Raw genomic sequence first — 23,680 nt, 5'->3', positions numbered from 1 at the left:
AATTTTACTATTTTTTTTCAAACTTATTTGATGTCTATTTCTCATTGGGAAGTAGTTACATACAAACTTTAAAGGTCAGTTAGTCATGTGCAGTTAAATGTTGTAATGCTATTTAAAGTGTATGTGTGTCTTGGGGGAGTTCTACCTGTTTTCATTGACCATATATTTTAAAACTGATTGGATTTTGCTAAAATATTCAGAAAAAAAAATCCCCTCTGGGCTGATCCTGATAATGGAAAATTTCAGCCCGAAGAAGAATTTTTGAGAAAATTGCAGGAATTTATAATGCAAGGGGACTTGCCACTTTAGGCTTGATTTTGCAAACACTTTTATGCATATGCTTACCTTTCAGAGCATGAGTAGTCCCATTAAAATTAAACATGTTTATAAGGTCCAGATGTAGGGTGACAAGACAGCAAGCATGAAAAATTGGGACGAGGGTAGAGGGTAATAGGAGCCCTATATAAGAAAAAGACCCTTGAAATCGGGACTGTTCCTATAAAATCGAGACATCTGGTCACCTTATCCCGACACTACAATGAGCTCCATGTGGGCTGGAGCCTAGTGGGAATTAATGTGGTTCCATGTAGAGATTCACTAGGTCAGCTTGTTATCTGGATCAAGAACTAGCTCTTGATGATGTTTTTTCTTACATTGGCCTGGTCTGTACTGGGAAGTACATGGTGCTAGAAAACATATTTACTAACAATTTTAAAATTCTTGTTCACACTAAAGACAAAATCTTGCTTAATGTTGTGTTAATGGTTTCTAACACAATGAATTGTGTACATGTAGACAAAGCCACCATGGAGGCAAGTGGGTAGTTGGTAGGATGACCAGATAGCAAGTGTAAAAAATCGAGATGAGGGTGGAGGTAATAGGTGCCTCTATAAGAAAAAGGCCCCAAAATCAGGACTATCCCTATAAAATCGAGACATCTGGTCACCCTAGTAGTTGGAAAAAGAACAGGAGTACTTGCGGCACCTTAAAAGACTAACAAATTTATTTCAGCATAAGCTTTCGTGGACTACAGCTCACTTCTTCGGATGCATAGAATGGAACACACAGAAAGAAGATATTTATACATACAGAGCAGTTGGGTACATTGAGCCTCATATTTTTGATAGTAGAGGGAAAGTGAGAACTTTCTTCTTTCGCAGAATGAAGGCTGCAGGCTGTTGAAAGGGGTGCTATTCTGACTGGTGGATTTAAAATGACTTCACTATAATTTAGCTACCACCAACATGTATATTAATTGCGAGATGTGAAATGTTGCATGAGTGTTTCCTTTAGTTATACCAGTTTTATAAGAAACATTTATCTATATTTGATGTAGATCTAGAAATCAATTAAAAAAAAGCTGCATTCATTAGTTGCATCTTTTTTATATGCAGCTGTGAATGTTTAATACAGCCGATATACTATCCTTAATATCATATCATCTATGTTGCCTGTAGCACTGTAGAAAAGAACTTTGCTGCCTAAATATTTATTTATTCCTAAATTTTTGGTTAATCCAGTAAGAGGTACTATATTATCTATAGCACTGACATTTATGAGGAAACAACTGAACTTAAAACATTGTAATTATTTTTACATATATAATTCACATCTTTTTCTGCTGTAGTTCATAGGTTTCAGGTGAGTGGAAATCTGGGGAGGGGGCACGCTAAACTTGCGTTAAAAAACATGAGCGTCCAGAACGTCACCCATTCCAATGAAAGGATGAGTCACTCCAGAAACAGCTCCAATGACACAATGACCACTGTGCAGTAGCCAATAAGGGCACTATTTGCACCCCACCCACCAACCTCCCCCCTTCCCCCACCAAGCTCAGGCCTCTACGGAGAGACAGGGGGACCACATGGCAGCTGCAGTTTGTTGCACAAAAGAGGCACGTGATGCTGGAAAAGGTAGCGCTGGAGATAAAGCCTCAGGTTTCTCATTCAGCAAAGGGAGAGTGAGAAGAATATCCTGGATCGAAGTTACAACCGATGGAAAGAAAACGAGACAGAACGTAACCCTGTGGCTCCCTCTGCAAGGCTGGGGCCAAGCATGCGGGGCAGAGCCATGCGCGCACCCCGAGCTGCGTGGGTCTGTGACAGAGACTTTCTGCCTGGGGCGCGGCAGTGCCAGCTCTCCCCTCCCCGCGGCACAGCCCCTACAGCGACCCCCCAGCTCTGCGGGAGCCTATTAATAACTCGGGGCCCGCTCAGCCAATGGTAGGCGCCCGCCCCGCCCACCGAATTCGCTGGCCAGGCCGAACCGTCCGTCACCACTCGGCAATTTCCGTCCGCCGGTTCCAGACAGGCTTTATGTCTGAGGGCTCAGCACGCCTGCGCCGCCGCCATCTTACTTCTCTTCTTCTCCCTCCCCTCCGGCCAATCCCTCCCCTCGCCCAGCTTCGGCGCCGCGCTCCAATGCCGTGTGAGGAGGCCCGGGGGGCGGGGGAGGACGAGTCGCGGTAGCGGGGGAGCCGGGGGCAGACAGACCCAGCAGAGGCAGCAGCAGCAGCAGGAGGAGGACTCAGCCCAGCCGGGTGCTGCAGAGGAGCTCGCTGTGAGCCCGAGGGAGCCGGGGCAGAGCGGCTGAAGCGGCCTCGCTGCAGAGAGACGGGGCGGCGGAGGGAGAGGCCGGGCCGGCTCCCCTGCCTGCGCTGGGCTCTCCTAGGGGAGGAGGGCGGGTGGCTGCTTGTTCCGGCCTCCTTCTGTCTCTTTAACCCCCCCCAAAATGATTCAGCTCCATGGCTGCCACTGACGGGAATGTCCCTGCCCGGCTCAGGCTGCCGCCGCCGCCCTGCTGCGTGCCAGCCCTGTACGTATCTGCCCGCGCCTTGCTGCTCCTAGGCGTCCCAGCCGGCCGCTCCGCCGAGCCCCTGACACCCGCTCGCCGCCCCTCCGCACCCAGCCGCCAGAGGCGGCGGCGGCCGCTCCCCCGGGGCCCCGCGGCGGGGAGGTCCGCTCTGCCGACAGCCACCCCCCTATAGCTACACACAGCTCGGGTGGGAGCCGGGGAGGGGGGCGGGCGGTTGCTCTCTGAGTTGGCCGGATAACGTGGGTAATTTCTTCCCCAGCACCCCGCCCCCCGGAGAAGAGGGCCAGGGGGAGTGGAGAGCGGAGGGGAAAGTGAACGGCAAAGGACTGAAAGTGTCACATTCACTGGCTCTGATCTGAAGGCGGCGGAGGGACCCGGCCTCACCCCCCGGCCCCCGAGAGGAGGAGGAGGAGAAGGAAAAGGGGCGGTTTAGTGGCAGTGCCGGCTGTGCCGAGGCGTCTCAGCCTGTGCTGTGTGCGCCAGCTGGGAGGGGAGGGGGTTTTGTGTGTGTGGTGCCTCTGCCCTGGGTTGCATGCAAAGCTAACTGTGTGGCTGTCTCTCTCCGGGCCGGAGAACTGCACTCTTAAAATAAACCCGGTACAATGCACCAGCCTGAGTCAGCCGCAGACATTAGTCCTAGGAAGATGGCGCACCCGGCAGTGTTTCCTAGAAGGGGCAGCGGCGGCAGCTCCGTTACTGCGCTCAATGCACCAGGTACCGGCGCTGGTAGCGGAGCCCTCTCCACCGAGGATTATCCCCCGCCTCTGCTCATCCAGCCGCCGCCTCCGTCTCTTGTAGCATCTTCATCGGGGGGTCCACAGCCACCACCCCCTCCTCCACAAAGCCTGAATCTCCTCGCTCAGTCTCAGCTCCAGCCACAGCCTCTTGCACAGGCTGGAGCCCAAATGAAAAAGAAAAGTGGCTTCCAAATTACCAGTGTGACCCCTGCTCAGATCTCTGCCAGTATGAGCTCAAACAACAGCATAGCAGAGGACACGGAAAGCTACGACGACCTGGATGAGTCTCACACTGAAGACCTGTCGTCTTCAGAAATTTTGGACGTTTCTTTATCCAGGGCCACTGACTTGGGTGAACCTGAACGAAGCTCCTCCGAAGAGACTTTAAATAACTTCCAAGAGGCTGAGACTCCTGGGGCCGTCTCTCCAAACCAGCCTCACCTTCCTCAGCAGCATCCCCCTTTGCCACATCACCCACAGCAGAGTGTTGTGATCAATGGAAATGTTCACCCCCATCATGGTCACCATCACCACCACCTTTATCATCACCATCATGGGTATCATCATCCATCACATCCTGGGGTGGGCAGTACACCAGCTTCTGGAGGACCACCCCCAAGTCCATCATTTAGAAAGCTGTCCACAACTGGAAGCTCTGACAATGTTATCACAACTGCACCAGTTTCTGCTGCATCATCCACTGGTACTCCTGCATCTGCCCTGACTAATATTCGCACTACAAGTACTCCTGGCAATATAGGTGTAAGTCCTGTTACTGGAACTAGTACATTAAGTAATGTGGTTGGTGGTAGTCCTAGCATGACAAGCAGCGTGCTTGGTAACATTAATATAAACTTAAGCAACGTCACAAGTACTACTAATGTACATGCTTTATGTGGAACCAGCAGCAATGTTAATGTGAATATCTTGAGTGGTGTTGGCAATGGTACGAGTGCTTCCTCTAACGTCATTAATAATGTTACTAATCCAACTGCAGGAATGGCAGTGGGATCAAGTCAGCAGCAACCTGCAGCTGGCACATCAAGATTTAGAGTTGTAAAATTAGATTCCAGTTCTGAACCTTTTAAAAAAGGTAGATGGATATGCACTGAATTCTATGATAAAGAAAACGCTGTAGCAGTTACAGAAGGAGTAGCAGTAAACAAAGCGGTAGAGACTATAAAACAAAATCCACTTGAAGTGACTTCTGAAAGGGAGAGCACCAGTGGGAGTTCTGTTAGCAGCAATGTAAGCACACTGAGTCACTACACAGAAAGTGTGGGAAGCGGGGAAATGGGAGCACCTACTGTGATACAACAGCAGACATTTCAAGGTGTTGGTCCACAGCAGATGGATTTTAGTTGTGCTGGACCTCAGACTATTCCAGCATCCAGTATACCGCAGAGTATTTCTCAATCACAGCTTGCACAAGTACAATTGCCTTCTCAAGAAGTAAATTATCCACAGCAAAAGCAAGGAGTCCAGTCTTCAGCACAGGCTAGTCTAACAACTGTTGCTGGTGTTCAGCCAACTCCAGTTAATGTAGTAGGTGTATCATCTTTAGGTCACCAACAACCTGCTATTCCAAGTGTGGCTCAGCAGCAACTATCATATTCTCAACCCTCACGTCCTGTGCAAACTTTGCCTGTTGTACCACAACAGCAGTTACAGTATGGACAACAGACAGTTCCCATGCAGATGGCACCTGCACGAGTTAAACCAGTGAATCAGAGTTCTGTGACAGGGACCATACCGGACTACCTACAGCATCAGCAGATACTTCAACCTCCAGTGCCTGCTGTGCAATCCAGCTCTACAGGAGTAGGAGCAGGAACACCGGTTCCTGTTGCTCAGACACCAAGCATCCCACCTTCTGTACAAGTACATTCTGCTGTGGCACCGGCTCAGCCTGTTGCACATGCTCAGACAGCAATGCCACCTGTAGGTACTAGTGGCCAAATTATTAACATTGGACAACAAGGAAATGTGGCTGCTGCACCACAGCAGGTATCTGTTGCAAACCAAATTACACCTTCAGTTATGCAGCAAAGTGCTGCTCCTCCATCTTCACAAGTGGTGCAGCCTGTTCAGACTGGGATAATTCAGCAGGGACTACAAGCTGGTGCTTCAGGCCTTCCTCCGCAAATGGTAATTGCTTCACAAAATGCTTTGTTACCTGTACAACCCCAGGCACAGGTAGAAACTGTAGTTCAAGGAATGACCAGCCAACCATTGCCTGCAGTTAGCCCTATACCTTCTACTAGTACTGTTCCTGCTCCAAGTCAAGCTAGTTCAAATGTACCTCCTGATATATCTTCTGCTCCTGTAAGTTTGGGTCCATCACAGAACATAGCACAAGCTTCAGCTGTGCAAAATGGGAATTTGGTTCAAAGTGTTAGTCAGCCTCCCTTGATATCAACTAGTTTAAGTATGCCAGTGGCACAAAATGTGCCACAACAGATACCGCTAAACTCTACTCAGTTCTCTGCACAATCACTAACTCAGTCAATTGTAAGCCAAATTGAAGATGGCAGGCGCCCTACAGAACCTTCCTTAGTTGGTTTACCTCAAGCTGCCAGTGGTGAAAGTGGTGTTGGAGCATCAGCTGTTTCAGATGGGAGTGGCAGCAACATAACATCATCTGCTTCCCTTTTTCCACTGAAAGTACTGCCACTGACAACCCATCTTGTTGATGGTGAGGACGAGAGGTAAGATCATGCCGCTAACTTTGCAAAGAAACCATATCACTTTTATGTACATGAGTTTGCAATTACCATTGCAGTGATGTCATAAGATGACTAAGTGTAACGTTGCAAATATAGTTGATACCTGCTTTGTTAGAAAAACAGTTTCTCAGATCAGGACATACACAGCTACTGTGTTTAAATTTCTTATTGCTTCTCTTCTAAGAGAGGGAGTGAATTATATTGATTGCACTCTGAAACTGTTGCATGAGTACACTGTCTATGGGTAGTAGTACCTAGAAGGCTGTGTGTCCCTTCATTATATTATACGTACACACAACATGTATAGTTGACTGGAAAAGTATGCTTTGGAGTGTGGTGGCATACTTACAATAATTATCAAGATTGTGGGAGTAATTCTTAAATACAATTAACTATTTGAGATTTATTTTTAGGTATATTTTACAAGCTTAAGAGTCCTTTCCATTTCAAACTTCCTTTTTGAATCTTGACTACATCATGGTTTGGTCTGCTGTGAATGGAAGGTTTGGGCCAGCCACTTCCATCAATATGGGGATGGAGTGGGGCTGCACTGGGGTGGTGGTGGGCGAGAGAGGAGATTATTTTAAAACAAATTGTTCAGATTGTCTGACCCTGGATGTTTCCTTTCAATGTTCTCTGCTGCTGCTCTTCCCTTACCCCTCTTTGAGCCCAGCCTGAGGCACTTGCATGTTTCGTTCCTGGAGTTTCCATTTTAAAGCCCTGTTACATTGCCGGAGTTGCTCAATTCTGCACAGAGAGCACAGGCCTTTGAAATTGATGTGCTTGTAGTACTGTCTCAGAGGAACCATTGTTAGATACTTGAAACATGAGGTGTGCTTTTTTTTGTTTTTTTTTGTTTTTTTTTTAAGATGGATGAGAACTGGGTGTCTAATTTGTGTGTTTGTGTATGTGCGTGTGCTGGTTTCTTTGGCGATGTGTGCAGTGTAACTGTGTCAGTTTCAAAGGTTTCTGCCTCCTGTACAGAATTTAGCAGCCTTGGCAACAGCCGTTTTCAACCATTATTGTTTAATACTAATGTCATAGCTGTATCTGGTAAACCCAGTTGGGATTAGGTCCCTATTACAATGGGCTCTGTAAAAATACATATGAAAACATAGTACTTCTCCCAAAGAATTTACAGTCTGAGGCCTTGTCTACGCTACAGGGGAAATTCAGTCTAAGCTATGCAATTTAAGTTATGTGAATAGTGTAACTCAGATTGACATAGCTTAGATCTACCTACCATGGAGTGCATACTATGCGATGTTGACAGCTTCTGGTGGAGTACAGGAGTTGACGGGAGAGTGAACTGCGGTTGAGACCCGCCAAATCAACCACCAATGCATTGTTTGCTGCTCGTCGATTTCCGGGGTAAGGATAGACAAGCCCTGAGAAGAAGAAATTCCATTAACGTGAGAGGAGGGTAACTTAGGACAGAATTAAATAGCCTTGAAAATGAATGGGGGAAGAAAAGGACACGGGGAAAAAAACAAAGATTCATATTTTCCTTCTTGCTTGTAGTCATAATGAGAGGTGAGGGTGGTGTGTGGTGTTTTGTTTTTTTTTAAATTCTTAGGTTCATACAGCAGTTTAAGAGCTGAGAACTAGCAGAGGACAAATTTGTCCCCATTATGGTAGATCTCAAGATGCTGAAAGGTTAGATATTAATGTTAATATTATATCAGCAGTCTTTGATGCTGTTGATCATGAGGTGTTGACATGCTAAAGGTGGTGGCTTTAGTCATTCTTTCTAAGAGATCATAGAGAGTTAGAAAGGGAGGTTGCTCATTTTTCATGAGGGCTCTTGCATAAAAGGTTTCTCAATATTCTGTTAGTGGCCCACTTTCTTTTCAACAAGTATGTGAAGCTGGTAGAGGAGGTATTGAGATGTTATGGGCCTACAGTGTCACCATTATGCTGGTGATGTGGGATTTTTTGTTTTGTTTTTCCCTTGGAGAACCTGAACATTGCTCTTTGCTTTTTCAGTGTTGGAAGAAGTAATCAAAACTGATGCTAGCTGGTATACTCAAACCAGTTAAGATGGCAGTATGCTTGTTGATATTGGAAAGCGTTTTGAGAAATTGGCTGGGGTATGTGACTGCACACTGATTTTGAGGGTAGAAGTCGGCTGTTTTTCACAGTTGATAGATTTGTTTGTAGTTCTTGAATCCCAGGTAGTAGCAGTAGCTGGAAATGCTGCCTTCTTCAGCTCTTGGCTGGCCAAAGAGTGCATCTTTTCCCCACCTACGCAGACTGTGCCCTCATTATTTATGTCGTCTTCATCTCCTAGTAGACTACTGAAATGTGCTTTCATGTAGCTGCCACTGAACATCACTCAGATGCTTCGCTTGGAGTAGAATATGACTACTTGCTTATTAAAAACCTGTAGATAGGTGAGACTGTACTATCGCTGTGCACTGCACTGGTTGCCAGTCCTCTGCTTAGTCAAAGATAGATTATTTACAGATGTTCTAGCACCTGGCTGTCTCAGAGATCACCTCTCTCCACGTAACCCTTTTCAGAATATACCATTAGTGGGAATGCTTTTGCTTTCCATCTGAGGATGGAATCCTGGAGCTACTGAAAAGGTATTTTCAGTACCAGATTCTTGGCTCTGTAACGCCTTTCCACTTGCAGGACTCAGACTCTGATAGACTGTACCTTGCGTCGTTTCCTAAAAGTGATATCTCTTTGGTTTGGTTTTTCTCTTATCTCCTCAGCCACCAGTCTCCTTTAGTTGGTGTTCTTGGTTTTGATTCTTTTTTGCTGTAGGGTGTATGTATTAGATTAGACGTCTCCTGTTTTAGGGAATAATATTGTTACACATACCTGGACTCTCTAAAGAAACAGGCACCTTAAAATATGTCTAACAAGTAAAATCCAGGCAAGGGTTTCTAGACTCTGATCTTAAATCAGAAAATGTAGTGCCCACCTAATGTGTACACATCACAAGTGGTTCCAAATCTGACAAGGGAAAATGCCTAAGAAAAAATATAATTGAATAATGCTGAGTGACAGCATAATTGGACTGGTGTAGAAGTTGTAAAATTCCATTGTGAGCATGCGTCTGAAGAAATGTCTGACCCATGTAATACCTTGTGTAAATGATATCGCAGCTTTCAATGAAGCCATTTTATAATTGTGCGTACATTCATGTGTCAATGTCCTTTTGCCTTCAAATTGTTAACCCTATTACCTCTTTAGAGCAGTAATTGCACTCTTTCCTGTGCCCATTATTAGTACATAGGCTGTTAAATACTCTGCTGTGTTATCTACATCCTTTTAAGAGAAGAGAGAATTTTCTCTTTGACATAATAGCTGGTATTTCCCCAATATAAGTCAGACTGCTGTATTTCTAAATGTAGCAGAGAAGCCATAAAAAGAAGCATAAAGATGAACTCCTTGACAGGATATCCTGTGGAAATTAATCTATAAACTTCAGTTATTGACGAGAGGGTAAAAGCAATACTGTTGCAGCTGCCATATTAATAAGCTGTTTCCTCTGGCTTCTGTTCTTAGCCTGTCAGATACACCTCACATTTTGACATGTCAAACTCTAGACTTGTCATCTGTCCTAATAGCTCTGTTTTCTAAAATATAGGCAAATTCCCCTTTAGTGTTTAGGTAGTTTCTTTTTTCTTGAGTCATGGTATATATTGATTTTTCATAAGGCTATTTCATTTATAGGTGGCTCTTGTCTCAGTTTACACAGACTAATTATTGAATCAAGTTAGTTTCAAACAATCTTTGATCTTCAGATGTTTTAACTATGGAAATCTTTCTTCATTTTATTTTTAATGCCCATGGAATCTTTCAAGTAGATAAAAAATCTTAAAGAAAATTCTGTTACTTTTTCATGTATGTAGACTTCGTATTGCAAAATGAGTCAAGATAACAATTTCCTAGGCAGTGTGTTAACATCATATGCAAATAAGTTCACAGTGGGAATCCATGTGTGCAATAAAGAGCACAGCTCCTAGTATTTAGTTTGCATACAACAGATTTGGATTTTGTATTTATATTTTTACTGATTTTTATAGGTACAAAGTTAACTCAAATGAAACATTTTTGTTTCAAACTTGCCTCTCGTTCATAAATGTTGCTTTATGGTAAAGATCAGACAAATAACAATCATTTTATTCACTTGTTTTGTTCATGCTCTTGAGAGCACTTTGTGTAGGTCACTTTCCCACTGCTTCCTCGCTAGTCAGTCTGTGTTTTCACCTGTTTGTCTTTCACATAGTAACAGGGTGCGAGAAACCAGTTTGAAAAGTAGGAAAATGATTGTAAACCCATAAAAACTGTATGGAGACTTTAAGGCATGTGTAACATTTGAAACTATTTTACATTTTTTTTCCCCCAGTGAATTTCAGATTGCTGATGTCTTTAAGATTGGAGATTAGAGCGAATTGCAAATTAACATGAGAACACTGGAGACAGTATAACATTAAGCAGAAGTATAAACTTCATGCTTTGCCATACACTAGAAGAGTGGCTGCAGGTGAGGGATGATGATCAATCGAGAAATTATTTCACAGAAACAACTTATATACTATTAGTCTCAAAACACGATAGGGCAAGAAACAATAGCCTGAAGTGAAGGAAGACAGGGAAAAGTTCTTAAGAGCAATTGGAAAGCAGAATAGACTCCCAAGATATGTGATTGAAGCACCATTGTTATGGATTCTTTTTTTTTTTTTTTTTTTTTTTTTTTTTAAAGGCTAAAGACATTAATGTCAATCATGTGGTGAGAAGCTCTACGAAATATATGACGTCAGACTGAGTGACCAATGTTGTTTTTTCTGGTCTTGCTGTCTGAATTGTACTCTTTTGGTCTTTGGCTTTCCAGTGCAAACTGTTGATGCACATATTGAATTGTGAAACTTACTGCTGGGGTGTGAATATTTAACTCCCATCAACTCATTTTATGTAAATCACCAAACAGCTATTATATAGTATTAGTTTTTGGACCTGGTTTATTTTATGGGGCAGAGACTGAATAGAACAGTCTCAAAACTGGGGGTCGGGACCCCTCAGGGGGTCGTGAGGTTATTACATGGAGGGTTGTGAACTGTCAGCCTTCACCCCAAATCCCGCTTTGCCTCCAGCATTTATAATGGTGTTAAATATATTAAAAAGTAGTTTTAATTTATAAGGGGGGGTCGCATTCAGAGGCTTGCTATGTGAAAGGGGTCACCAGTGTGTGTGTGTGTGTGAAAAAAAAAAAAAAAAAAAAAAAAAAAAAAAAAAAGAAGAGCCACTGGAATAGAACATAATAGCATGATGTCTTGCCTCTTGGGGTAAATTCTGGTACGTGCATTTGAAGAAAGCTAGTACAGATGGGTAAATGGGTATTTTATCATTAATAGTTTGTGAATTGATGGCATGCTAAAGCCTATTAAACAGGGGCTCTCATGATTTTGACATTATGTAGCGGTTACAGGACAGCATTTATCACATTTCATATGTATGAGTAAAATATTTGTGTTTTAGTATCGTGTTTTAGTGAAATTATAAGTGTTTATAATTTTGCACTGTAAAGTCATGTGTGATTATAGTTAGAATGTACCAGAATTATGGATTTCCATTGTACAATGGCTGTCGGCTATTTTTCTTTGAGCTAGCCATCCCATTGAAGTCATAATGTTTATATCCCAAATCATCAGAGCACTCCATTAAAATAGATCTTTTAAATTAAATTTATTCCTCTTCAGGTGATCGGAAGTGACTTCTGGTTCCCTTTCCTCCTCCACAATTTTAATATACATTTATTGGCTGTTTAATTATACAGCAGATGAATTAAGTTACTAATGGTGTTCTCATTGGTTTTTTTACCAAGGTTTACAAAAATAAGCATTTAAATCTGTGTGTGTGTGTATATATATATGTGTATGTATATGTAAGTGGTTTAACTTTCTGAGGTGTTGAGAACCTATAGCTCCTATTGAAGTCAGTGGATCTCCGGATATTGGATAACTCTGAAAATCAGGCAACTTATGTAGGTGCTTAACTTTAGATATCAGGCTTAAAATTCTTGCCCTACATTTATATTTCTTCTAGTAGTGCAGAATCAGCAAAGCTATGGAAAAGTAGTGAATTTTATTGTTTTGCACCGAACTGTTACTCACTTTATGGGACAAATTCTGCCCTTGGTATCACCTGCGCACCCCCATTTAAGGCAACAGTGGGTATTGTACAGGTGTAAGGCAGAGTTTTGAAGGTAATTGGGGTGAATAGGTCAGAAAACAACATGGTTTGACTTCTTGGCTAGCAGTATTACCATATTTTTTTATTTTTTTTTTGGTCAAATCAAATTTGTAATCCTTCAAACACAAACATGGAAGCCAGTAGCGTCCTTTGTACAATAACTCTTCATGGGGAGCAGGAGGTAGAAGCCTACCGTACATTTGTACATAACTGGAGAGAAACAGAATGCTGATGCCTATTGAAAATATGTAAACTAAACAATTTGATTCAGGTATGGACTTCTGATTGCAACTGGAGATTGTGTATAGCTTGTGTTCTTTGGCCCAACTATGCCCAGATCCAGCAAAGCACTTTAACCACATATGTAGTCCTGTTGTCATTAAATGATTGATTAGCTAACTTATTCTGTTTGCATTAATATTTCCTTATTGGTTTGCGTGGCCATGAAAAAGAATTTGCAAGATTTCTAGGAGGGATGCATCACAAATTCCTGATTCTCTTCCTCTCACCCTCCGCCCCCCATATAACCTAAAATTTTAAAATTCAGGTCATGTGAACAAAACATAGAGCGCTGTCCAAAAAACGCCAAGCAAAACAGTGTTAGTGGAGTTTTAGAGATGAGATTTCAAACACACCAGTCAGAAAATTCAGTTCAGGGCTGCACAACAACCTTTACACCATCCTTTTATGAATATGTAATGTTTTGTATTGTATGTGCTCTCCAATTTTATGTTGCAGTAGTTGTGCAGTATGGCACTCACAGCTGAGTTGCACAGCTCTCTGGATTTGGACATGAAATATTCCAAGTATACCAGAGGTTCATTTACCTGTGTATACCTTGTATCCAGAGCATTACAACTTGATTCATTTTCCAGAATAGCAGAAGCAGCAGACTAAACCTATAATGGAACAGCTGAGATGAAATGTGAACTGAAAAGTGTTTGTAAACTTGAAAACAAAAAGCAACAGCATCAGCAACAAAAAAAAAAGTGAGATTCCACAAAAGGAAAACCTACCTGTAAATGTTAAAAATGAAACCATTTTAGAATTCAGATATTTGGGGTCTGCCTTTATTTAGATAACATGAAAAGATTTCAGTGTTCTATATTTTTCCTGCAAGTGATGATGACATAGTTAGAGTATGGTTATGGCCAGGATGGTGACTGTATTTAAAAAAAAAAAAAAAAAAAAGCGTCTTCTGAACCCAACAGATGTTTCCTTTATCTCATCTGCTTAATTTTCTGAGCGAATAAGATCTTTTCCAAAAAATAACTGAGTTGCAGAATATACATTCCATGTTCTTCAATGAAATTTCAGATTGCCCCATATCAGAGCGTTCCTGCCTTTACAGAAGTGAAGCAGGGAAACTTTGAAGCATTGTTAGGTATTTGTCACTAACTTTTCTGGAGGGAAAAAAGAATACTGAGTTTGAATTTGAGTAAATAAATAAAAGAATGAACTGTCTTCAAATATGTGATTTAAAAGTCTAATTTGTTTTTTTAGTTTACACACATTCTGTTATGAGTTCTTAAACTTTTAAGCACACTTATAAAGAGTTTAAGGTTCTCCTCCTGTGATGGGATGTACAGACCCCATATGAGGCCTGAAGGGGCTATAGGGCAGTACTGGTCCCAGGTAGCCTGGCCCCTCCAGACCTGCAGAGCATGCTCCAGCTGGAGAAACAGTTGAAAAGGGAGCAACCCAGCTCAGGAAGGGAAGGTCTGGGGAGGAGGACAGGCCTTGCCTGGAAAGCTTCTGACAAGGACACCGGAGAAGCCATCTCAAGGGAAGAAGTTTGCCTGTTGAGCTCCTTTAGGGCTGACTGTTTTACTTGCCTTTTCTTTTTCCTTTTGCTTTATATCAGACTGGAGGCCAGAGGAGAGAGGCAGACAGTAGGATGTGACCCAGGGAGGGTAACTTGAAAGACACCTTTGGGGGCCAGACATGGACCTTCCTAGGGTCCTGGGTTGGAGCCCAGTGGAATGGGTGAGCCCGTGCTCCCCTACTAACTGCTCCTAATATGATAGAGACACAGACTTTCTGCTCACCTGAGTGCCCCTCTGATTAAGTGAGGGACTGGACTGTAAATCCTACCCATGGGGGGAGCGGGTGGCGGTGTTGGGGACACTAACCACTGGGCCACTTAATGCACCAAGGATCTTTTTACACCACCTCATAAGCAGAGGACACTTGAGGAACATTAGGACTATTAAAAACTGATGTTCCATTTTTTACTTTTGTTCAGTACTAATGTCTATTTAAAGAAAGTCATTTCAGAAAAATAAATACTGTAGTGATGTAAGAAAAATGCACTATTTTACTTCCTGCCTTCAAGAATAAATGCCGACTCCAATGCTAGTGTCAATCCTGGAAGAAAACTTGGAGAAAGATGTTGCATTGTACGGTCAAGACAACTCCAAGAAACATAGATTGGAAGAGCAGATGATTTAAAAACTGCATATCTTAGTGAGATTTCTCCCAAAAGGAAAATGGTAACTTAAATAGGACATAACATTAAAGTTGTATAAAAATGACTTTTGTATAAAAATGAAGGCCAATAAATATTAAAATCAAAATTTTAAACACTTCCTCTGAAATACAACCATTGTAATGCTAAGAACTTGAACATGAAATAAATTTATTTCCCATATGAGAGAAATGCAGAAAAGTAAGAACATAAACAATCACAAGTAAATTGGATTTTAAAAATTATTTCATTTTAAATGATCAGTGGTGACATTAGCAGATAAATTTGTCTACAGTATGACTTTATATTGACTGTTCCTTAAATAAACTATGCTATAATTCTGTCTTAATAGACTTGCCCAGTGAACTAACCAGTCAAATTTTGCTCTTTTGGATTGTCACCAAAATTCTTCTCAGTTTCTTGGGTGGTTTGTATATTTATATCCTGATGAAAGATGGAAAGAAACTAATACATTAGTATTAGTTGATTAAGAGCAGAAATACTTGATAATAGGAACTTGGCATGCTACTTGTGACTCAAATGAAAAAAGTAAATAGCTGCTGGATTAAAGATTTCAGTCCTACATAGTTCATACAGGCAAAACTACTGATAGCATACTTTACGTTTCAACTGCCATCATGGACAAATATTTATTAACTGTAGAACTTTTGTGAATGTTAGGCAGATTATTTTTCATAGCCAAATGTAAAGGCAGAACTTTACTTTCAAGGATTTGCTAGAACTTCAGACTGTGTCTGTTCTTAAGAACGTATTTCTATATACATCAGGTGAGAGAATTGTTGTCTGAAGCCCTAGCACAAACTAAGAATTTATAACTGAAACATTTAAAAAAAAAATTGCAGAGATTGGGAAGCTCATGAAACATTTGTAATGCAATATTTCAGCTGTTTTACTAGATATTTCTTTATTATGTTAATAGAAATTCTGATGTTTTGGCCCTTGTCAATGGCAAAAGTATGAGTGCCTTTTAGCAGTCTTGAAGTGAGAGACTAAAGCAGTGCATTAAATATTTTCTTACTGGGCGGAACTTTGAAATATTTCAAATTTTGGTATAAATCTGTATACTTTGCTTTTGTTTATAAGGGAAAATTGACTGCCATAGCTATAGTGGAATTATAATTCTTCTATTGTTATAGTGGTTAATTTCCCTGTGTTTTACATACTCTTGTATAAACTTGTTTTTCTGAATTATAATGGCAAACACCCTAAAGTAGCCTTTCCCCTTTTCTTAATGTGTTCTTACTTCAACTTGACTAGTGACCATAGAAAATAGTTTAGTATCTCTCAGGAAAATATTTTCAGTTACTGATTAACATTACATCCCTACCTCCTATGTGGATGGAGAAAGAAGTAAGGTGAAGCCCGTTTCTTACATGAGTGGGAGGAAGTAGCTGGACTTCTCTGCTACAATTAAGAGTTGAAAGTAGAAGCTATAAGTGGTGGCTGATTTTTTTTTTTTTTTTTTTTTTTTTTTTGGTTTTTTCACTAAAGATCTATTCCTTGAGCAGCTGATTTTTTTTTAATCTGTCCTTTTTGTATTCATTTGACAGATTTAAACCTGTCTGAATATTGTTTAAATATGGGCTTTCACTGTACCAGTGCTCCATTGTCTGCTAATGACTTTGCAGCGAACTGAAGATACTGTACATGTGTTATCACATGAATTTCATGTAACTGAATAGTGGTGAAAAATTCAGGTTAATTGTAGACTCAAGTCAGTAAGCGTTAGTCCTAAATACAATATCTTAAAAATGGGTCACAGGTAACCGTAATTCTTGCATTGCTTAATTTTTGAGTGTTTGCCTTTGTAACATTTTAATGTAGTTATTTTTGTGTGTAATTGCTTATATAAAGAACATTGGGGAGAACTATCGTGCAGCCATGTAGACTACCACATGCTCCTGTTGGAGCACATAGCTTTACCACTTGAATTAATGGAATAACTGGTAGCAGCTGTAGTAGACTGTTCTCTGCATTGAACAGCCTCTACGGAGGGAACAAGTACACCCTGCCAGTGAGTTTTACAGTTGTCCACTAGATAGCAGTGGAATGTTGAGACTTGGGAATCCCGGACTCAGTTCCAGATTGTGGAGGGGTATAAGTTCTAATCAGTAGTCACAAATTGTTGTGCCTCTGTCCGTTTTGGCTCTTGCACCTGTTCTTCCCCACCCTCCATCACTTGTGTTCCTATCTCCTTGATCTTTTCCACCTCCTCTGCTCACTCCCCTTCTGCATTCAAGTCAGTCTGTTTCATCCATGCTGCATGGGCATCAGTAGGGGGATATTGAGGGCACAGGAGACACAGTATCCCTGCTCTCAGGTCCTGAGCTCACATTATCGGAAAGAAGTCTTGCTCAGCCTCAGGATGGAGCATGCGCAAGCTTTGATAAAATTGTAAAAGCTGTGTGGGGATGAAGTATGCTCAGTGCAGTCAGAATTGTTGGAGAATATAGCTGCCAAACTTTAACAAGCCTCTGAGTATTTGAAAACTGAGATTTTTTTTCTAGTGGCCTATAATTCAGCCAAATTTATGTTGGATTTTCCTGGAAATGGCAAAAGACACCTCTCTAACATCAGGGAGGTCTCCCTCTCTTCCTCCTACCAAATTTTAAATCTCTGCTCTAAAGCATGGTGATTCTACAGCTTCTCAGTGAAACAGCTGTAAGAATTTTTTAACCTAGGGGAAGACTTTTTTCCTAACCTTGTTCTTGGACAAGGCTGAGCTGTTTTAGTGGGTATCTCTAAATAAATAAAATAAAAAGAGATTTGGTGAGATGAAGATCTCATGCTTCAGTGCATAAGGCAACTTCTAACTATTCAGGGTTAAGAGGAAACTTTCCTTGGGCCAGGTTATTCATACCTACTTTCAGCAATTTTCTTGCACTTTCTTCTAAAGCTTCTGGTATTTATAGTTGTTGGAGGCCGGATGGTGCACTGATCTGGTATGATAACTCTTATGTTTCAAAACTAGAAATAAAAAAACAGTGGAGTCGTAAATCAAATCTCAGTTTTGCCTAGTTGAGTACACAAGCTCAAGGTAAGTGGAAAGGAGGGGAAACTAATGTAGTGGAATGAAAAGGCAAATCAGTAGTCTAGATGTTTTCTTCCTATTCCGTTGTTTATAGACTCTCTCTCTCAAATGATCAAAACTGGTCATGTGGCCATTAAATACCAACCGTAACTCGGTGACCTAGGTCACTGGCTTTATGTAATAATAAAGTTAAGATTGTGTTGCGTTTTAAGGTACTGAAAAGTTGTAGCCAAAATAATATTATAGTAAAGCATCACTACAAAAATGTCAAAATTAGGAGTGCTGTTACTATAAACAGCATGGCTGAACTGAAACATTCTCATTCATTTAGCCTTTGTTGCTCAGAAAGCCATTCTCGTGCGTGAAAAATGTAATTGTCAGCACATCAATTGCTTAAAATAGCACTTCAGACACTAAAGCTCTGACATTGAAGTGCCACTGGAAAATATCCAAGTGACCTGTAAAAGATGCATACTGTAAACTGTGTATAATCTAAGCTTTTTCATTTTTTTAGGAATATTTTAAACTGATTTCTGAAAAACTGAACTTTATGAAAAAAATTTAAATTGTGTTGTTCATAGACCATAGAATGCTTTTAAGAAGGAAGTTGCAATGCTTTGGCTAAAGACATGGGTTAATTAGATTATAAATGCAAATATTTAATTTAGTTTCCTGTTTTCATAAATTTTTTTCAGGGCAATTAGCCATAAGTAGATACAAAAGACAAGGGAGGAAGTTCCATCAGTAGGGTGGAAGGCCAACACCTTAACGGTCTGGGCTTCTCTGCTTTTTCCCTACCTCATGTCTTTTCAGTTGCTTGTGTGTCTCCTGGCAGGGTCCACAACAGGACTCAAGTGTTCATCTTCGATTCACACGTCTTTCTAGTAGTCTAATAAACTTGAAGATCTACACTGGAAGCAGAAGGCACTTTCTATTGTTTGTCTTCCTTCTAGCTGGCAGGGGTGAGGAGGGGAGGAATCCCTGCTACTGCACCCTTCTAGAGATGTATCTGCTGCAAGAGGAAGGAATGAGGTGTTGTTTACTATACCCCCTCTAGTAACCTCTGTGAATAACTCCACTGCCTGTCTCTGCTCCTATTTTCCTAAGCAGCAGCATTATTAAATTCCCATAGTTCTTTCATTTCATTGCTGTTTTCAAAGTTCTAAATTAAAACAGTGAAACTAACTAGTCTTGTTTTTACAGCTCTCCTAGGCATTCAAAGTGTTTCCCTTGTCACTGGGTCTCTTTTTAATCTCTGATTTGTGTGTGTATTCACTCTATCTTTTTTGCTTGTGTGTGTTACAATAGCTAGTCACAACAGGGAAAGTCAAGGACTTGACTCTGAACATCCATGTCTCTTGTTTTTAATGGCCTTTAACATCTCGTCTGTTGTATGCATCACCCTAGCAACTCTAGAAAGATGTTTAAGAATTCCTGAAAAAGTGGTACTTCAGAGTTGAGTAACTTTTGGTTAGTTTTTAAACAACTTTGTCTTGGTAAGATCTTTACCATCAAAAGTTAGTCAGTGTGGTGTATGTATCTCCGCCCTTTCTCCTGTGGTGTGTTTGGCAGCAGAATGTTTACAGCATAAAACATAGTGTGTATGTTTTGCCTGGTTGCCACTTGCAAATGAAGATTCTGCTTAATCATCATTTTGTTCCTTGGTAGAGATCTTAATGTTGTTTCCAAAAAAGTGGTAGTTCTTGCATCTACTGCTAAGTAGATATTCTTCATTGGAATGCTTGTATGCATTGCTTTGTATACATCAGTACAAAGAAAATCTCTTCTGCCTGTGAAACATTCTCAAGGATTCTTGCTGAAATAAAATATTGGAAAGGAAATTCTCCCTAACAAATTTTAAAATGTGAACAGTTTAAAATACTACTTTATCCATAAAGAGTAAGTTTTTGTAAATTCAATTAAAGTACAGTAAAATAAGTGAATAATTGGGGGTAAGAGAAAGCAAACTAGTGTAGTAGACTAAATACTCTATTTTATGGTTGAAATAGGGGTACAAAAATTATTGAAGGCACCTGGAAAAAAGGGGAAAAGCAAATACACCTTTTGTAATATTTCCCAGTGTACCTCCATACTGTAAGAGTTGAGCATTTAGAGAAATATATAGGATTTCTAAATCTGCTATAAAAACAATAAGGAACGTAGTTTTGAAAAAATGTAGTACCAAATTTGTTAGAAAAGTGGTTTCAAAAACAAGCATCCACTGAGCGGTACTGTAGCATCTTCTGTCTTGCTATTTTTTTTCTGAATTTAAATTTGGCATTCCAAGTCTTTTTTTATTGTACTGTCTATACATGCAGTCGTATATCACAGTATGGTTAACTTGCTCATAGACAAAAATAAAAATTCACTCGGTACAGGAAACAGAAATGGTACTGGATATATTGAATATCCTTTTAAAAAAAATTGCTGAGTCAAGTGACTTCGTTAAAGTTGTCCGTAGGCCCCAGAATTGACTGCTGTAGGCCCCATGTTATCAAATCTATTTCAAACCTACTGTTTACCTTAATTAGTAATTGAAACCCTCTTAGTCTAAACTGAGAAGGGAGTTGTGTGATCAATGTAAGTTTCAGTTTTGTAGATCCTCTAGTCTTGCATTATAACTGCTCAGTTTTCTCTTTGGGGGAGTGTTACCAGCAGAAAATTCTGTTACGCTCTAGGAACACCCACCTTTACCCTTTTTCTGGGGCTCAAGGTTTAGCGCTCTTAATTTAGACACCCACACTTTCACTTCCTTAAACTCTGCAGTTTTGTGGGGTCTTTCACCAATGAAAGAGCCTTACACAGTAATATCCTACTTAACCTCTCTTTATTAATAATCACCAAAAGGCCATGTACGTGATACACCAGGGGTCGGCAACCTCTGGCATGTGGCTCGCCAGGGTAAGCACCCTCGCGGGCCGGGCCAGTTTGTTTACCTGCTGTGTTGGCAGGTTCGGCCGACTGCGGCTCCCACTGGCTGCGGTTCGCCATCCCAGGCCATTGGGGGTAGCGGAAAGCTGTGGCCAGCACATCCCTCGCCTGCGCCTGGCTTGATGGCCAGTCAGGATCAGGTCATCTGGGGGATTCCAGTGTCTGCACGGTGCCATTGGCAAGATGTTGAGGTCTGGCAGCTCTAATCTTGGAGTTGGTTTCCAAAGAACTTCCTTTTGGACTCAAGTTTCACTATATAAACTGGAGTCTTGCTTACCTATACCCTAATCATTTTACTAAAATTTTACTAACTAATCCTGACATCGTAACAAAATTCTCTAACCAACCATACCTCACCACCTTAATTACACCTAGCACAATTAATTATGTAACAGACAGAAATCATCAAAGAACCAGACAGAGATCATGCAGACAAACAATAGAGAAGTGGGGACTGTAAAGTTAAAACAATAAAGGGAGGCTTTCACAACCACAACTATTGATAAGTGATTTCTTGCCAGACGAATGCTATCAAACTAAGTTTTCTTTAACCATCTTAAGATCTGTTTCTTTATGTAGTGATAGTGGATGCTATTAGGACAGGATCCCCTTAACAGCCTGATATTACATTGGTTGTTTTAATGTAATTGAGATGGAATGTGAGGATGTGACTTTCTGCTTCTTGGGTAATGACTGCTGCTCTCCTATATGGCTGCAGACAAAGGGTTTAGGCCTAGGGTGACCAGATGTCTGGATTTTTATAGAGACAGTCCCGATTTTGGGAGCTTTTTCCTATATAGGCTCTTATTACCCCCCACCCCTGTCCCGATTTTTCACACTTGCCGTCTGGTCACCCTACTTAGACCTTACAATATGGCTACAGGAAAAGACCTTTTCCTTACAGTATGGAAGTATCCCATAGTACTTTTGAGGTCAGTAACTACTTTAATTGCTGAGACTAATATAAGAAATCCTAAGAAATGGGTCCCAAAGTTAAATAGTAAAGATGAGACAGAAGCTTATAACACTTGAGCTGCGAAGAGTGGTTGTGCTACCAACTAATAAGTAGTACCAACTTGAGCTTAGCCTGTACCTCCTGATGCGGGAGCCAAGTTGAATTAAAAGCACTACCACACTTGAGTAAAGGGTTTTTGTGTGTAGGTGGGACTCAAGTTAGTAGCAACATTAAGTTATAACTTGAGGTTAAGTTTTCAGTCAAGGCAAGTATGAAGTGCCTAAATCGCTTAATGGTACTTGCGTGCCTTAGTCATTTAGGTGCTCTTGAAAATTTTATCCTTGAGCTATTTTGTAAATATAGGTATTGTATTTGACTTTCAGCAGCTGTTCCAGGAATCATGGTTTAGAAGCTGAAAGATTCCACGCACGTTTCAGTGGTTGTGCTTGGCTTCTGGAGGAGGAAGTTAACTAGTCTGATTTTGGTATAATCCAAATTACCTTGAATGTGATTACAAATTAGTGGTAGAATGGTCATTAATCTGAGGTTCAGAAAGTCTTGTAGATGTCATTCTTAAAGTATAAATGGATTAGCAAAATATCAATTTTAAAATAATCCTAAACAGCTGAGTAAGCACTCATATTACTATGTTTAACAGATTATGTAGCAACATACATTTTCCAACAGATGTCAAACATGGAAATCGGTAGCATTGCATAACATTGTAGTAAATGACAGAATTGGGTGTAAAAGAAATTAAAAAAAAAAAAGATGTAAAGCTTCCTAATTGCTCAAAAACCAATTGGATGGTGTATAGTTGATGCACAGGACTGCTTGTCAAGAAATTTGAGATCTATTCCTGTTTTTGCCACAGTCTTAGGTGACACTTTGAATTTCATACAGGAAAGGGTCTGTGCTTTGTTGAAAAATGGGGATAGTACAACCTTATCTAATAGATGTGTTGAGTGTAAAACTTTCCCTTAATGTTAGTGAAGCATTTTGAAATACTTGAATGGAAGGTGTTATAAGTATCATGATATAAAATGCTGCATTAAAAACGTAAAGAATCATATTTAGTTGTTTTTATTACTACTGTGCAGAAAATAGTTCACTTATTTGGCTGTTGAATTTATCCCTGATACTTGAATAATTAATTTGTATTTAAAATTGGCAACACTAGTAGAGTTAACTAAGTGGCCCTTCTGCTTTTGTGGCTAGCCCTGAGATGAAGGAAAACTGTAAGTTCCTTGAACATCTTTAGCACCTGAGGTAATTGGGACAACAGGATTGGAAATTAAATAAAATAGTCACTATTTTTTACAATTCTTATTTTGACATGTTTACAATGTGCCAGGTGCTTTTCATACTGACAGAAAGATCCTTGCTGTGGACTGTTTAAGAAGACAAGCAGCGTACAAAGGATTGGGGAGAAGGATACAGTCAGAATGTGTACAGCAGTGGGTCTCAACCAGGAGCCCCGGGGCCACCAAGCAGGACCTGCGTTAGACTCACTGGGGCCCAGGGCAGAAAGCCAAAGCCCCACCACATGGGGCTGAAGCCCAGGACCCTGAAGCCTGAGCAATGTAGCTTTGCCAGGCAGTTGCCCTGCTTGCTACCCTCTAATGCCGTCCCTGGCTTTTATATGCAGAAAACCAGTTCTTGTGGCACAGGTAGAGTTTTTATAGTATGTTTGAGGGCCTCAAAAAGAGAGAGGTTGAGAACCCCAGTGTACAGTATATGTTTAGTTGCTGTGGGCTTTTTTAAAAAATATGAGACTGCCCCAAACTTGTT

The 23,680-nt window shown here is 40.9% G+C and overlaps 1 protein-coding gene across 6 annotated transcripts in view; it reads left to right on the top strand.

The window, feature by feature from the left end:
• The first annotated feature begins 2,446 nt into the window (after positions 1 to 2,446).
• TSC22D1 (TSC22 domain family member 1) overlaps positions 2,447 to 23,680 on the top strand; it is a 131,114-nt gene continuing 109,880 nt past the window's right edge. For 5 of the 6 annotated variants that reach the window (XR_012655020.1, XR_004373874.2, XR_012655021.1 and 2 more), the window contains exon 1: positions 2,874 to 6,259. Coding sequence is in view for 3 of the 6 variants with exons in the window: in XM_075061571.1 (XP_074917672.1) it covers positions 3,417 to 6,259 (2,843 nt within the window). In the remaining 3 variants the exon portion in view is untranslated. Of the gene's footprint in view, positions 2,815 to 2,873; positions 6,260 to 23,680 lie in introns of those variants that run through there. The other variant, XM_032781756.2, reaches the window with a different exon arrangement.

The sequence above is a fragment of the Chelonoidis abingdonii genome, chromosome 1 (genome assembly GCF_003597395.2).
Source record: "Chelonoidis abingdonii isolate Lonesome George chromosome 1, CheloAbing_2.0, whole genome shotgun sequence".
In the NCBI taxonomy this organism is placed as follows: Eukaryota; Metazoa; Chordata; order Testudines; family Testudinidae; genus Chelonoidis; species Chelonoidis abingdonii.
Note: the sequence above shows the minus strand (reverse complement) of the source record. Positions and strands in the feature narration are given on the sequence as shown.